Consider the following 16,433-nt stretch of genomic DNA (forward strand, 5'->3'; position numbering starts at 1 on the left):
TTTTCTGAGAAAGGCAACATAGAAAATATTTTCCTTTTTGCAGCCCAACGATCTGTATTACATCTGCTCTGCTCTGATATTGCGGTAGAATAGCTACAGATAATATGCAAAGGAATGAGCATAGCTGTGTTTTAATAAGATCTTATTTAGAGGCGAGGCAGACCTCTCCTGTCTCGCCTGCTGCTCCCCTCAGCAGTGTACTTCGGTCCTTCTGCCTGCTCTGCTCCCCGCTCTGTCTCTGGTGAATCCTCTCACCCTCCTGTGCCTCTGGCCTGTACCCCAGCTCTTGTATAAATAAAAATAAATCTTTAAAAAAGATCTTATTTAGAAATCAGACAGAGGCTTGGACTTGGCATATGGGCCAGAGTTTGCCATAAAATGCGAAGACTGGGGCTCTCCTCTTATCTTCTCATTGAAGAGAACTTTTTTAAAAATTCCACTGAAAGGCAAAAAGAGGGTCAGAGATCTTAATTGAAAAACCATTAAGAGAAAAAAAAACAGACTTTCTGCTACTTTTTCATCTGTCTCATAATCTTTTTCAATCAGGTTTTGCATTCTTGAGCAAAACACCAAAAATAGCTGGAGCTGTTTGGCCAACAAAAGAGAAATAGTCATTGATGCAAATGTGCCAATATTATGCCCAAAGGCAAATACCACTTTTGTCTGGGAGTTTGTTTTGGATTATTGAAGAAATATGTACAGTAGATTGAAAACAAAGTAACTATTTAATAGCACAGCAACTTCAGTTAAGGAGCTTGGTTCTTTACATTTACACTAAAGTTCTAAACTATGTGAAATATGCCTGATTCTATCTGAGCCACCATCAATGTAGACTCTTATACCAAAAAAATTGTAGATTGTAAGGAAAACAAAGGGCACCATAGTTTGACATGAATCATGGGAGCGACACCTCTTGGAAGAGGGACTATAGCAAGTGGTGCATTGCAGTTGGGTGGGGAAGAACTTTTTATCCCCAAGATCCCATTATTGACCCCCTACTTCCTCTTGGGAGCCCTCGCTCTAGGCTGTATTGGCACCATTGCTTAAAACTCATTTTTTTTTAAATATTACATTTATTGAGGTAATCCTGGTTTACAACACTGTGCATGTTTTAGGGGTTCAGGGTCACACTTCTTCAGGGGGAGAGTCCCACAGAGCCCAGCAGATGTTGACATTGTGTGGAGAGACTGCAATTGGACAAGGGTCTACGAGAAGGCCACAGGGTTAGGCAGCAGTGACTGCTGTGAAGTGAGGGAGCTGGGTGGGTTAGCAGCCTACATGGAGCCTTTGATGTCTTGTTAAAGATTCTGACCTCCGTTCTTAGAGTAGTAAGAAGCCACTGAAGGGGATTTAAGGTGTGTAGAGAAGAGCAAAAGTGGGATTTGTCTTGAAAAAATTGTTCTAATGTCTAAGTAGAGAACAGGGGAAATGCTGCTAATATTATATACCAGGAACGGGACATCAGGCCTGAATACTGGCCACAGACGTGGAAAGAAATGAACAGATTCTCATCAGTATTTCAATAGAAGATAAATTCACTGGAACTTCATGGTGTCTTAATGCAGGAGAGTAAGGAAGAAGGAAATGTTGACCGTCATTACTAGTGAAAAAGGAAGGCAATTGTGAAAAGGGAGATTTTTGTACCAGATCTGTGTCTCTTTCATCTACAGTGATATAGGTGTGTGTATTGTCTGTGAATTTAAAATAATAAAATAATTCAATCCCCCAAATAAGCAAATTTTTTTAAAAACTGACCTTCTGAGGATGATCTACTTCCATTTCCTTTGTCCACAACCTTAACTCTGGGTTTTGTGTCCTTTCTTTTTTCTAAATCGTTAACTGGAAGAAAAGCAGAAACACAGCAATGTGCATGTTAACATGTATATTAAAGTCAAAAAGAAATTTTTTCATGTGCTTTACTAAAACCTGACAAGTATTGAAAATACTAAGTAGAAATGAACTCCATGGTAGAATCTTATTCCTCCAAATTGGATATGTTGTTTATTTTTCCCCTGGTCATGGAAAATTGTGGGAAATAGTTATGGAATTACTTTGATGAAGGATTTACTATAGATTGATATGTCAAATAAATTTAATCCTTATACCTACCATAAAATGGGTGTGGGGATCCCTATTTTACACGAGAGAACAAAAGACTGGATGCTACATAATTAAAACATATCTCATAAAACCAAAGTGCAGGCACAGGATTCAGGCTATTTCTTCAGGGCCCTGCGCAACACTAGAGACTTGAAGATATGAGCTGAGCTGACCCTATTCTAAAAAGATCTTAGCCACAAATATCCTCATTTGGAATTGTTCTATATGCCATGGAAGGCGGATAATCTCACGATTTCCTTTCAAATTTCTAAGTTTCTCTACTAATACACATCCCTGTTTCCTTGTCACTTCCATTATGAAATATCCAGGGATCCAGAGTGCCCCTGGGCCTGAAATATATTCATGTAATATGTTCTACACTATTTGCTTCACCTTCTACTGAATTTTCTGCTCAAAACTCCACTGCAGCTTCCCTGCTATTGTCTGGCACTTCATACTACGTGAGTCAGTTGAGACCACTGCCAAGTAGCAAGGGTTTCTGCACAAATAAAAATACCCTTTGAAAAAGTGTAAGTTATCCTGTGGCAGGAGATTTCATTTCATGGTTACATTCACTTCATAGAGACCAACAAGAGTGGACTATTTAGGGGAAGCAAAGATTTCCTTTGAACCATCCTTCCTGCCTTCTCTAAGATATTTTTCCATTAATCCTGTGTTTATCACAACCTCCCTTCTTTCCACTGGCTTCCATCCTTTGCTGAAAGGATGTGAGACTTGCCATCTGCCAAGATCATGTTACTCTAATTCTATTATTCCTCTCCTTAGAAACCTTCCTTGGATTTCTGGCACCTAGAGATCAAATTCCAAGATTAAAAAAAAAACAATCATAATAAATACAAGATGCCTTGATTCTTCTATGCTCACTGACTTTCTACTTTTCTAAATTCCTATTTTTTAGACCTCCCTCACTGACTTCATGATCTGTGATTACCCTGGAACACCCCCTTTATTAAATTCTTTCCCTTCCCAGTTTTTACAAAGGGATTCCTTGGGTTTTCTTGTATTCCTCTGAGCCTTTCATTGTTCTTATTTTTTGGATCCTTTTCTGCTTCCATTCCTGGAATGTGATCGTATACTAAATGTGCCTTGCATCTCTGTACAACCCACTTGTAATATGATCCTGCTACAATTTCAATTCTCACCCTGCTGTGGATAATTTCCAAATCTACTCCTTCAGCCCCACCCAACATAGGACAAGGCCTCAAACTGCTTATATTCTGCAAAAGAAAGGCTACCTCCAGGAGGAAGGAATTGTTATAGTCATGAGTTATTAGAAATTAAGAACCATGGGGACAGGAAAGTGTCATATTCCCAGTGTTTAGAATAGAACTCCATATGAGCAATGCGTATGTGTTAAATAGAAAAAAAGTGAATGAATGTCCCCTGAAATGCAGAATAAGCAAAGCTTGTGTAAACAACTTTTAAACTCAACTTAAGGAAAGGCTTTCTAATGGAAGATGGGCTGCAAGCTGACAATAAACATTAACTAATTAATTTGGGGAAAAAATTAAATTCCTTGCTGTATGAATTGTCTGCATACAAGCTGGATTGGCACTTGCTGGGATACGCAGGCATCATCAGTTGGGTCATTTCATAAGTATTGACTGAGCATGTATTAAGTGCTGGGTTGATAAGAGGTCTGGGGAAGGATCAGGGGACAGAGTCAGGAAGAGCCTTCGAAAAGTAAAACTCAAAGAATAAATAAGAGTCTGGTGAAAGGAAGAGCAGAAAAATATTAGAAATTGAAGTAACTCATGAAAGATTGTACTAAAAGCCTTTTAAAATCCTCTAAAACTAAAGAATCTAAGGTTTTGACCTGTTGCAACCATGTTTACCACAGGCTCACACTCAGAGCTGGGACAAAGTCCTGTGATGGAACATTAAGATCTGCAAATACGTACTTCTGAATTGGCCTTGGGCAGGCTTGCTTTCTTTGTCTTTATTGTATGCAATAATTTGAACTGTGTAATTCTGGTCTGGCATAAGACCTTGAATAATTGCTTTAGTTACAGTATTCTGGAGGTTCAATTGATTGGTTTTTCCGCCTGTAATAAAACAGAAAGATAAATCAGTTCTGGGAAATAGGTTAACTATGCATTAAGCAATGAGTTGACCAGCAATCAAGGTTTTAAAAAGTGAAGACATTAAAATATATATATTATGGGGGCTCCCTGGTGGCGCAGCGGTTGAACGCTGGGTTGCGAAGCTGTCCGAGGCCTCTGCAGCGCTGGTTCAATCCCCGGCAGCCGCCAGGCGAGGGTCCCACATGGCGCGCAGACCTCTCCTGCTGCCCGCTGCTCCCCTCAGCAGTGTACTTCATCGCTCTGCCTGTTCTGCTCCCTGCTCTGGCTCTGGTGAATTCTCTCACCCTTCCGCACTTCTGACTATACCCAGTGCTTGTATAAATAAATAAATAAATAAATCTTTAAATATATATATATGTATTATGGTGCATATATGGGTGGAACTTAATTGTAATATAGTTTTCATTCTCATTTTCAGTTGTACTATTTGTACTAGACAACATAAAGAGTTATTTCGATTAGATAAAAGCACATTCACAAAAATCCTTCACCACAACACACCATTGTTTGATACTCTGAGACAAACCATTGCACAAGATTAGAAGACAGAAACCCTCAAAATCAGATATACTCTTCCAGGAAAGTAATCCAGTTAAAAGTGAAGAGAAACATAGGGGCAGACTGAATGTTCTCATCTATGCTGGAATTTTTTCTATGGTACCTCTAAAGTGAGTCAAAGCATCCTTGAAGCATTAAGCAACTTAATTATCCTGAATCTTACTATCTCTGGCTTGGGATGATGATGGAACCTCTCATTGCTTTGCTACTTAAAAGTTAGCTTGGTTCATGAAAAGATTTCAAAGCCCCATTATTTCTTTAGCAAATTAGAATGCTGTCTAAGGCTTCCTCAAGAATGCTGTTGATTAAATTCTCTGCTTCTGTGCAAAATTCCAAATATACTTTTCTCCTCTAATTTCTGGCAGTGACTACATCTGACAAAAGGGAAATTAATTAAGATGTCTGTCTCTCTTATAATAACAGCAAAAAGTGTCTGTAATGTGCTAATTAATCAAGCATAACACATATTACAATAAATTTTCATCATATTCTAATGAAATTAATAATGGTAGGTCTCAAATGGATGCTGATCTCATCACACCACCTGCTACTAGAAAGTAGTGGCTAATCCTCTAGATAATACAGCTGATTATTTTTACCTGAAGTTGGAGTCACGAGAAGTTTGTATCCACCAAATTTCCCTCTTGGAGCCTTCCATGAAATCTGTACACTATCATGAGATAACACATTGTATCTTAACCGTGTGGGTGGGGCCACTGAAAAGGAAAAAAACAAAAATTGTTTAAATATGGAGACATATTTAAACTGTTAAATTGAAAAGTTAAAGTAATATCATCAAAACACATGACACTTTTTCAATCTCAAAATAAAAGCTTTCTCCAACCCCATTCATGAGTTTACCTTGCAAAATAACACAGACCCAAGAGCATGTGTTTCTTTATTAATTAGCATTTGTGACATAGTACTGACCAAAGACTACGAGTTATGCTTAGCATTTAATACTCTAGTCCAGTCAAATAATTGAAGTCAATCTTGTAAAATGTATGTTGCAAGAATGAATGTTTCTAATTAGAATATGTGAGCTTTTATAATCTACTCCACTAGGACCTCTGATACCTTCAGATTTTCTCTCTAGTAATGCACTATTTTTTGCAATATGTTAATTTAAGAAGGCTGTTTACAGACATATTATAATAATAAGATCTTCATTTAAAAAAAGTATTTGAAAATGAGACTGCAAAAGATCAAAATAAAAAGGTCTAAATAGAAGATAATCGTATTTTATAAATTTTGATCCCTCCTTTAAGTGTAGTTGATGTGAGAAAGTCACACAGAAAGTTACATAGCCCGGGACATGAACCATCCCTGTATACTTCATTTTCTGATAACTAACAAAAATGGGTAGATCTCTATTACTTTTCTGTCATTCAAACTTAAAAACACATTTTGGAACCCCACATCAGTGTTCCAGAGTTTCAAAAGAAATACTTTAGTACAAAGATTTTTTAATATAAAATTGTTTGTCAAAAAGAAAATTAACACAACAAAAAAGTGAGTACTTATTAGCCACCTTTGCGCCCAGCCTTTCTTTCTCACTTAACGAAACACAATGGGGAGAACTTCACTTATATAGACATGTAGCAGACTACAGGGTGTGGTCCAGACTTAGAGCCCAGTTCTGTTTTTTATTAGAAAAATAACTTAAGTAATTGATTGTTTCTCTCAAAGTCTCACCTTTAGAAATGGTGGTAATACTTTGATGACAACTTTAAGTGGGAAAATGAATATAATGCATTGTAGTAGGTGGTTAATAACTCTTTGCTCCTTTTCCCCTTGATTTCATCTATTAGGTGATCACCAACACATATCTAATCCTACAAAACACATACCTAATCTTACAAAAATGCATTGCTATCCCAGTTTATAGATAGGAGGATTAAGGAGGGGCTGAGACACTTGCCAAATTCACATACTGATGAGTGCCATTCTGTGACCCCCAAACAAGATGCTCTTTCTTTGGGGGAACAATACATATTAAAAAGTCATCCTTCATTGAACTAGATAATTGAGTCATTTATTTTTCACACACCACCCACTCATTTGAAAGCAGCAAGCACCAAAGGATTCACTCTTAATAAGTCCTCTCTTTGCAATTTACTCTCTCTCAGTAAAGAATGCTACCCCTGCCAAATAAAACATCAACTTCCCACTCTCACTTTGGCATACATAGAAAAAGGCATTTACATTTCTCTGGTATACAGGGAATCATGAGTTGATCATAAAAACAGTTTTGAAAAATAAAAGAGGAAAGTGAATAAACCTATCACTTGGATGAACAGAGAAACAATTTCTATTTTGCAACTTGGGGAGAAAATTTTATTTGTAGTTAGATTTATTACTTATGGAAGAAAATAAATATATTTAATTAAATATATCAAATATATCAAATAAAAATTTCATAAAAATCAATTAGGCATTTCTGAGGCAAATCTAGTGAAGGGCTGGAAGATATCATTGGCCAAGTGTCTTGCAAAGCTTCGCATGAATGAATGCAATGACGAGAGAAAGTCCAGGAACCATGAAGTGGAAAATACCACAAACCGGATGAAGGCTTTGGACTAGACAATTTCAAGAGGGTCAACCAATTCTGTCAGCATTGGCGTGTTGTCATCTCAAGGATGGCAAAGAAGTTAACAACATCAGGATTCCTAGATGGAAGATTAGAAGTCCATACAGCTTTTTCTCCCCCAGGCTACAGTTCTAGAAATGTGGTGAGTTTTCAGTCTGCACCATTTGTAAATGTCTAATCCTTTATTTATTTATTAAAGATTTATTTTATTTATTTATGCATATAAGAACTGGGGTGTAGGCCAGAGGTGGGGGGGGTTTAAGAGGATTCACCAGACAGAGTGGGGAGCAGAACAGGTAGATCTGTGAAATACACTGCTGAGGGGAGCATCGGGCGAGATAGGAGAGGTCTGCTACGCCATGTAGGTTAGGTCTTTGGCCAGGGGTTGAACTCATGTTGCATTGGCTGGCAATAGCTTGATAGCACTGAGACTTTAACCAAAGTGCCACCAGGGAGGTCCAACAGCTAATCTTTTAAACCTCCAGCAGATAATACAGAGGATGACACTGACCATGTCCTGACACTAGGGCTCTATCAGCACAATTGGTAGCACTGGCTACCATTCAACTACACAAGGAAAGTAGTGGGAAGCAAATGCAACAACCAAACCCATCAATATCCAAGTGGCTTGACAATCTGCATATGATTCATATGGCTATAATCCCATTTCATAAGCCTGTGTAGCCATTTTCTCTTTATCAATGGACTGCATCTCTTGCCTATATATGCATAAACACTTTCACAATCATTAAAAGAAAATCTTGGTTAGAAAATTTCTTGGTTAAGAAATTCACATTTCCTTAAGACTTTTGTCTTTTGGGAGTGGGCGTGAGGAACACTGAAAAGAAGAAATGTTAGTTAAGAAAGAGGCATGAGGTCACAGTTCGGGACTTCAAAGTTAGCTCTTTTCTTCTCTGTATGGAAGACACTAGGACTCGTGCCAAAGAAAGGGCAGCAAGATTGACAGAAACAATGTAAGTGCAGTGTAGAAATAATTGTTCTTATCTCATGGAACAAAAATGTGTGCATATTTCATTCCAGACCCAGGATTTTTCTTTTTGCAAGCACAAAGGAGAAGCTTCTATACATAAACTTAACTTCCAGTAATAATTACAAAGGCTTGTATGAACTTGACCGGAAAGTTAATTTGTGTCAGTTAAAATCTTAACCTTTTTAAAAAGACAAAAATCGAATGTTAAGTTTGATTTCTGGCACACACCACGAAACAGGGTGAGCCAACAAACCCGTCCTTTGTGTGGTCAAGTCCAGCTTCCTTTGCAGGACAGGGTCAAGTATAACATTTGCAAACACACACAACCTTCATCACAGGGGTTTGAGAGGAAGACTGAGGTGTGGCCTTTTGTCGCCTTCCCCTCTACTGCAAGGCTATGCTTGTTACTGGAAGTATAGGGGTATTTTGTTTTATGTTGTGTTTTGTGTTGTGTTTTTTTGAAAGGGAAGATTTTCTTTACACTCAAGCATTTCATTGCAATCATTTTGTAGAAATCAAATCTCATAGACAGTTTATACTATTCCACTGAAGTCTCACTGTTTCAGCTACTTAGGAAATTTTATTTCATAATCTGACTACCTATAAAAAAATTAAATTTCCTTCCTGCCTGCCTGCCTTCTTCCTTTCACATCACCTCAACTCAACTGAAATCCTGCTGTTTGGGACAAGTGATAAGCTATGCAGAGATTTATCTCTAATGAAATATTCCCATTAATTTCTTGAAACACCACTTTTTACACAGGAACTCGGAAACGGACATCTTCTGTTCTTCACTGCCCAAAACGTCCTCTTCTATCCCTTCCCGAGCAGCACCCTGGTTTTCTTCCAAGGAACGACACTCCCTCACCACTGCATGAGGCCTTGGCTGCACCATCAATTAGCCATCCTGCCCTGGCTAGGGGATGGGAAAATGACTCAAACCAGGTCAGACAGACTCTCCGAGAAGAATCTGAAATTTGTGTCCAGTGATGGAAACATGGAAAAAAGCTCTGGTTGTTTCATTTCCATGACATGCCCTAAAAAAAGGCCACTCGTTCCTAGAAACTACATCCAGGGTGCCTGCAGATTCCTATCCTTTGCAAAGTTTAATTATGTAACTCTTACTTTAATTACATGAGCTATTTCATAAGCTACCAGTAGATATTTTTTTTGACCAGAGAAAAATTGCCTTTACATACAACCAAAAATCTCGAACTGATTGTGATGGAGTGGCATGGGCACAGAGAGTGTTTTCCTGTTCAAAGCATAGCTCAGCATGCTCAAATATGGAGCCACTTATTATATTTATTATGCAAAAGGCCTTTAAATAGCAGAAAAGTATTTGACTTATTTTTTCCAAGTGACCTTAAAAAAGTCAAAACAACATCAAAAAAATCTTAGCTTTTTTATCTGTGACTTTCAGTTAAATGCAATGCCCAAATGTTCTATAAATAAGAGAAATTAAAATTTGAGAGAAAATTATTGCAGGATATGCTAGATGATTCTTTTTATCTTGCTTCAAATCTAATATGTCTAATATGTTAAATGTTATGATCTATTATGAAGATGCTGAAAACAGCAGTAAGAAAAATGTTCTCTACTTCCAAACATGGCTGGCTACTAATAACAGTCCAAAAAAAAGTGTAAATGTGTTAACACAGAAGTCTTTATAAAATTAAATCTAGCCCCCATGCACAGTCTCCACTTTTATGTGCTTTGAGGTTTTTAAATGACAGTTACTTTACCTTCGGTGGTTCTTTCTTGCAACCACCCAAAACAAACATTGCTAGAACTAAGTACAGATTTACTGTGAAATTCTGAGAAAGTATTGGTGCCACCATTCTGTCATGCTGTGCACATTTTTCCTCTACAATCCACACATTACTTTTTCTGTGCTCCAATTCATTTAACAGCTTGTCTTTAAAAGAAGATGCAGGATTAATCCAGGTATAACAGTTACTTGAGCCAATGTGGGTTCACATTCTCTGCAGAGGGGAAGTTCTTCGTGTTACATGGAGTGACTAAGTCACAAAATGCATTCTGTTGATTAGAAATTAAGAGGGGAGAGTTAATGTTCTCTGTGCCTTCTAATGATAAGTGTATTAGTTCCCAGTGGCTGCTATAACAACAAATGATCACAAACTTAGTGGCTTAACACAATAGAAATATATCACCTAAGAATGCTGGGGGTCAGAAATCTGAAACGGGTCTCATCTCACTAGGCTAAAATCAAGCAGTTGAGAAGGAAAAAGAAAAATATTGGATGGTTTCACTTATAGGAGGAATATAGGGGAACCAAATAAGATATCAGGAGGAAAAATAACAACAATACAAAACAAAAACAGACAATTATAAACCAGAGACATCCTGCAGGGGAAGAGGGAGAGGGATCAGAAGGAGGGAGGGAGCAGCACAGGAGACTGTGGTGACGGTGCCCGGGTGCCTTGGGGAAAGAAATTCTATGGGGACTACACCTGAGGACGGAAGCAAAGATTGTCTAAAATTGAACAATGATGTAAAAAATACATAAATAAAAAGAAAAAATAAAATAAAAAAAACACAAAAATAACCAAACCATACTAGAAAATCCATTTTTTAAATAATGGATCTGTATCACAAATATTCTGTTACCACATGTTTTGTATAATTAAATGTCATATGAAGTACCAATAAAGAAATAACTGTTGATAGGGTTGATAGGCTTCACTACAGGACAATCCATTTTCTTGCCTTTTCCATCTGCTAGAGCTGTCCCACATTCCTTGATTTGTGGCCCCCTTCTATCCTCAAAGTCAACAATGACTGGTCAAGTTTTTCTCACATAGCGTCATTCTCACACTGGTTCATCTGCTCCCTCTTCCACATGTACAGACCTTGGTGATTGGGTTCAAATTGGTAATCTCTCTATTTTAAAATGAACTGATTAACAACCTTAATTGCATATGATATCTTAATTCCCCTTTGCCATATATTATAACATATTTTCAGGTTCTGGAATTTGGGATGTGAACATCTCTGTGGTCCTATTATTCTGCCTGCTCTGCTGACTTTCTTTTTTTTTTTTCATTTATACATAAACATGACTCCAAAGATGTTTATAACAACATTGGTTTGAGAGTAATTCATGTCAACTGGCAGATCAATACACCTGCCATTAGCAAAGTACCTTATTAAATATCAAACATGTTGACATATTTATGACTTTGCTAATTAATGTCAAAACTAGCCAACTCACAGAAATTCAGTCAAATAGTGTAAGTCACATTATCTATACTTTGCTGAAAATCAATTGTTTAAGTAAATGGTGACACAGCAGACACAGATTTGGGTTCCCAAAGCCTGGCATATTTCCTACAAACCAAAGTCAATGACAACTGAATTTTTTTTCCCCACTGGGATTTTCTCCATCCTCCTTATTTTTTTTTATAGCTTTTTTTTTTTATAGAGGCATGTTTTTTATTTATTTATTTTGTTTGTTTGTTTTGTTTATACATGCACTGGGTACAGTCAGAAGCTCGGGAGGGTGAGAGAATTCACCAGAGTCAGAGCGGGGAGCAGAGCAGGCAGAAGGACCGAAGTACACTGCTGAGGGGAGCAGCGGGTGGCAGGAGAGGTCTGCGCGCCATGTGGGACCCTCCTCTGGTGGCCGGGGAGCAGCCGGGGATCGAACCGGCGCTGCAGCCGCGGGCAGCTTCGCAACCCAGCGCTCAACCGCTGCGCCACCGGGGAGGCCCTCCATCCTCCGTCTTTAGAAGTTTCTGCAGCCTTCAATCTAGATCATAATATTCCCCTGACCCTCTTTATAAATGATTTTTTCCACACTTTCAATCAGTCCTCTTTCTGCCTTTATCCTGTTAACTATTGATTGACATCCTCACAGCTCTCTGGTGGACTTTAATTTCCAATTCTACCTTTTATATCTCAAAGGTACCATTTAGCAAATTCCTAAGCACAAAATAATTCTTCTGCCCTGATCTTTTTCTCCTGAGCTCCAGCCCTGACTAGACACCAGACCTAGACACCAGACTTCTCTCCCTGGATGTCCAATGGGCACATCAAGCCTCATGTATTTGTTAAAGGCTGAACTCATTCTCCAGTTTCAAATACATGCTTCATCTTTCACTCTCATTAATCTCTTCGAGAAATGTCTGCTATGACTGAGGCGTTGGTCTTCACTGGAGATAGACACTAAAGAGAAAACCACTGTCTTCTATAAGCATAAATAAACAAAGAATTACACAAAAATATAGAAACAGTAGTAACACAAGTGTTGAAATTTAAGTCCTAATCTACTCGATTCTCTAGTAAAATGTCTCGGAATCATCTTTGATATCTCTCTCTCTCTCTGTGTCAGCTCCTTCCACATCAAATCAGTAAACAAGTTTTATCTCTTCTACCTCTTAAATATTTTTTTGGATTTATTGTCTTCTCTATATTCCTCTACTTACTTCAGACCTTCAATACTTATTTCCTCAACAACTTAATGTAATCTTCTAATGATCTCTCTTATTTAAGTTATTACTATCCCACAAACTCATGAATCTCAAATGCATATCACAGTTGCCTGTCTAAAAAACAGAACTGCTTAAAATTCCGCATAATCTGGCTCAAATTTATCAGTCGACCCTGAAGAAACATCCCCAAAAACTCCCCCACAAAATTTGTATTGAGATATATCGATCAAACTTCTGTCTCCTGGTGGACAATAAGCTGTTGAAAAGTTCATTAAACTTTGTATTGTAAATCTAAAGCACAGAATGCACCCCACACACATTAATTTAAAACAGAGTGACTAATGTGTATCTGGTGGCATTCCTGAAAGTATCCCAAAAACTTTCAGAGGATAATGAATGACAATATCTGAATCAGTACAGACTGAGACAGCAACTGACAGACTTCATCACTTGTTCCTAAGTCTTGTACCTCATCGTTGGTGGGTGAATTAACAAGGATCCCCATTATCATTTCTCCCATTACCACAGATCAAAGCACTCTTTCATTGACGTAAATAAGATAAACACAGTTGTCTCCTCCATTGATCTCTGTGTGTTAAAACACGAAGCAGCTGGAGATAGGGTCCTCACCTCCGCTATTTGAGAGTCCTCACCTCCCCAAATGAGTAACCCTGTTTAAGGTAGCAGGATGTGGTGATCCTTGTGGTTAACTTTTCTACTAAATTCAGCTGAAAACATTAGATATTAACACTCCTAAACCCATCTTTTTCTCCCATATAGACTTCCTTGCTCAGTAGATGACTATTTCCACACCAACATTTCCACTTCTGCAGCATGTTCATGTCCAGCTGGTAATCTCACCTTGCACACTTATATACACTTCTACACCTCATGCACTTCAGAGGTTAGCACACTTTTTCCATAAAGGGCCAGATAAAAATATTTTCATCTTTGTGGGCTGCACAGTCTGTGTCATAACTACTTCACTTTGCTGTTGCAGTATGAAAGGAGTCACAGGCAACATGTAAATAAAAGAAATGGCTGTTTTCCAATAAAACTTTTACAAAAATAGGCTGTGGTCCAAATTTGATCCATAGGTATTAGTTTGCCAACTCCTGACATACTTTCTAAAACTGAGTAGAAATAAATATAAGGGTGGATCTCAGATTACAAGTAATAGATTTCAAGTTCAATTAAAGCAAAGATAGAGGGCCTCCCCGGTGGCGCAGCGGTTGGGCGCTGGGTTGCGAAGCTGCCCGTGGCCTCTGCAGCGCCGGTTCGATCCCCGGCTGCTCCCCGGCCACCGGAGGAGGGTCCCACATGGCGCGCAGACCTCTCCTGCCGCCCGCTGCTCCCCTCAGCGGTGTACTTCGGTCCTTCTGCCTGTTCTGCTCCCCGCTCTGGCTCTGGTGAATTCTCTCACCCTCCTGCGCTTCTGACTCTACCCAGTGCTTGTATAAACAAAACAAACAAATAAATAAATAAAACATGCCTCTATAAAAAAAAAAAGACTTTATTAAAAAAAAAATAAATAAATAAAGCAAAGATAGAAACCATTAGATATGCTTACAATGGTATACCAGCAGCCTCTGCTAGACCCATAGTAATTTACAGATTATATGCTCAGTTTTTGTTTTTTTTTTTTTAGATTTATTTATTTATTTATACAAGCACTGGGTACAGTCAGACGCACGGGAGGGTGAAAGAATTCACTAAAGCCAGGGCGGGGAGCAGAACAGACAGACTGACAAAATACACTGCTGAGGGGAGCAGTGGGCGCTGCAGGAAAGGTCTGCACTCCATGGGGCGCCCTTGCTGGTGGCCGGGGATCGAACCAGCACTGCAGAGACTACAGGCAGCTTCGCAGCCCAGCGTTCAACTGCTGCACCATGAGGGGAGGCCCTATATGCTCAGTTTCTAAAGAAAGTAACAAAATTAAGGACCAAGTATGAAGTGATAGAAATATTTTATAGATACCATATTAAAGAGAGAAGGCATGATTGGATACACACACAAGCATTATAGTAAAACTGATTTTGTAACATGCAAATCTGACTTTTACTGATTAAATTTGCACAGCTTTCTGAGAAGCATGCTAAGAACATGTTCAACCAATTGCCACAAAATTACTATGCTTAGTCACTGGTGGGGTCTCTTAACCCTTATCAAAGTTGTGGCCTGTTTCCACAGTCTAAATAGTTGGTAAAATTGAGTAAAAGCTAGAAACAATTGAACAAGGAAGCACTTTTAGGGTTAAGAAAGTAAAAAAGCAATAATCAGAATCAACATGGCTAGTTCCCAAACTCTAATGATTATCTTAAAGTTTCCATTACCTTGACTCTGGACAATGGCGCATAAATGAGCAATTGTCAAAAAAGCTGGAATCAGCCAGTAATGCATCTTGCACCAAAAAGTCTTCATTTTATGTCCTGCCCTTCACATGGGATGTAGCAGCAGTCCTGGAGACAGAGAACATGGGGACATTTTGAGAAGGTAGAAAATAAAACATACATAGTCAGCTAGGACAGGAAACAAGCCAACATGGGTTAGTATTGCCAGGAAATAATTCACTCCCTGGGATGCTTTATATTTCCCTCCAAAACATAAACTGATAAAAGATTTCTGAGAAGATGCTGTAAATGGAGAGAATAATTTTTAAATATTTAGGAGACAAATTTAGAGGAATAAATGATAACGCTTTGAATTTCCCAAGTGAAAAAAATTCCAAAAGTTTACCTGAATGGAGCATTATCATCAGACTATCACAATTTGTCAGTAACCTGCTCACCCAGCATTTATCACATAAATTTACAAGTCCTACTGCTGCTTTATAATGCCTTCAGAGTGCAGACATATAGGAAACCTTCTTTCAGTGATTAAAAAAAGAATATTTTTTTAATTTTTTTTTAATTTTTTTTATAGAGGCATGTTTTTATTTATTTGTTTGTTTGTTTGTTTGCTTTGTATATACATGCACTGGGTACAGTCAGAAGCGCAGGAGGGTGAGAGAATCCACCAGAGCCAGAGCGGGGAGCAGAGCAGGCAGAAGGACCGAAGTACACTGCTGAGGGGAGCAGCGGGCGGCAGGAGAGGTCTGCGCACCACGTGGGACCCTCCTCCGGTGGCCGGGGAGCAGCCGGGGATCGAACCAGCGCCGCAGAGGCCGCGGGCAGCCTGCAACCCAGCGCTCAACAGTTGCACCACCGGGGAGGCCCTAAAAAAAGAATTTTAAAAACCACTTCATGCCAATATTAAATCATTGCTCAGCTTTGATTTCACTGGGCTGAATACTCCCTAATTCTTTGTCCTTTCTATAAATCCTTTCATCCCATATGTGTAAACCTAAAATTCTTCCAGAATTTTCTTTTTCATTAGGATATCAATGAAGGAAGAGTGAAAGAAAAAGAGAAATAAAAAGGTGAGAAGTCAAGAAGGAAAGAAAATATAATGGGAAAATTGCATTAAGTGGTCATTTTGGGAGATAAAAGTCCTACTACACTCAGATTCTGTGATACCCTGGCCTCAGAGATCTCACTAATAATTTTATTGAAAAGAAAGATTACAAGCAAATATATTCCAGAGCTAAATGAAATAAGTTTGAAGTAAAACAAAGAGGCATTTGAGCCCAAATTAAT

At 38.5% G+C, this 16,433-nt stretch overlaps 1 protein-coding gene across 2 annotated transcripts in view; it reads right to left on the bottom strand.

Annotated features, from left to right (window-relative positions):
- COL14A1 (collagen type XIV alpha 1 chain) overlaps window positions 1-15,219 on the bottom strand; it is a gene marked incomplete at both ends in the record, with an annotated part of 147,086 nt that extends 131,867 nt beyond the window's left edge. For both annotated transcript variants that reach the window (XM_084229787.1, XM_084229786.1), the window contains 4 exons: window positions 1,756-1,839; window positions 4,023-4,166; window positions 5,363-5,479; window positions 15,132-15,219. In XM_084229787.1, coding sequence (XP_084085913.1) covers window positions 1,756-1,839; window positions 4,023-4,166; window positions 5,363-5,479; window positions 15,132-15,219 — 433 coding nt within the window. The remainder of the gene's footprint in view (window positions 1-1,755; window positions 1,840-4,022; window positions 4,167-5,362; window positions 5,480-15,131) is intronic.
- Between the last annotated feature and the right edge of the window lie 1,214 nt (window positions 15,220-16,433).

This window comes from Talpa europaea (assembly GCF_964194135.1).
Source record: "Talpa europaea genome assembly, chromosome: 3".
Classification (NCBI taxonomy): Eukaryota; Metazoa; Chordata; class Mammalia; order Eulipotyphla; family Talpidae; genus Talpa; species Talpa europaea.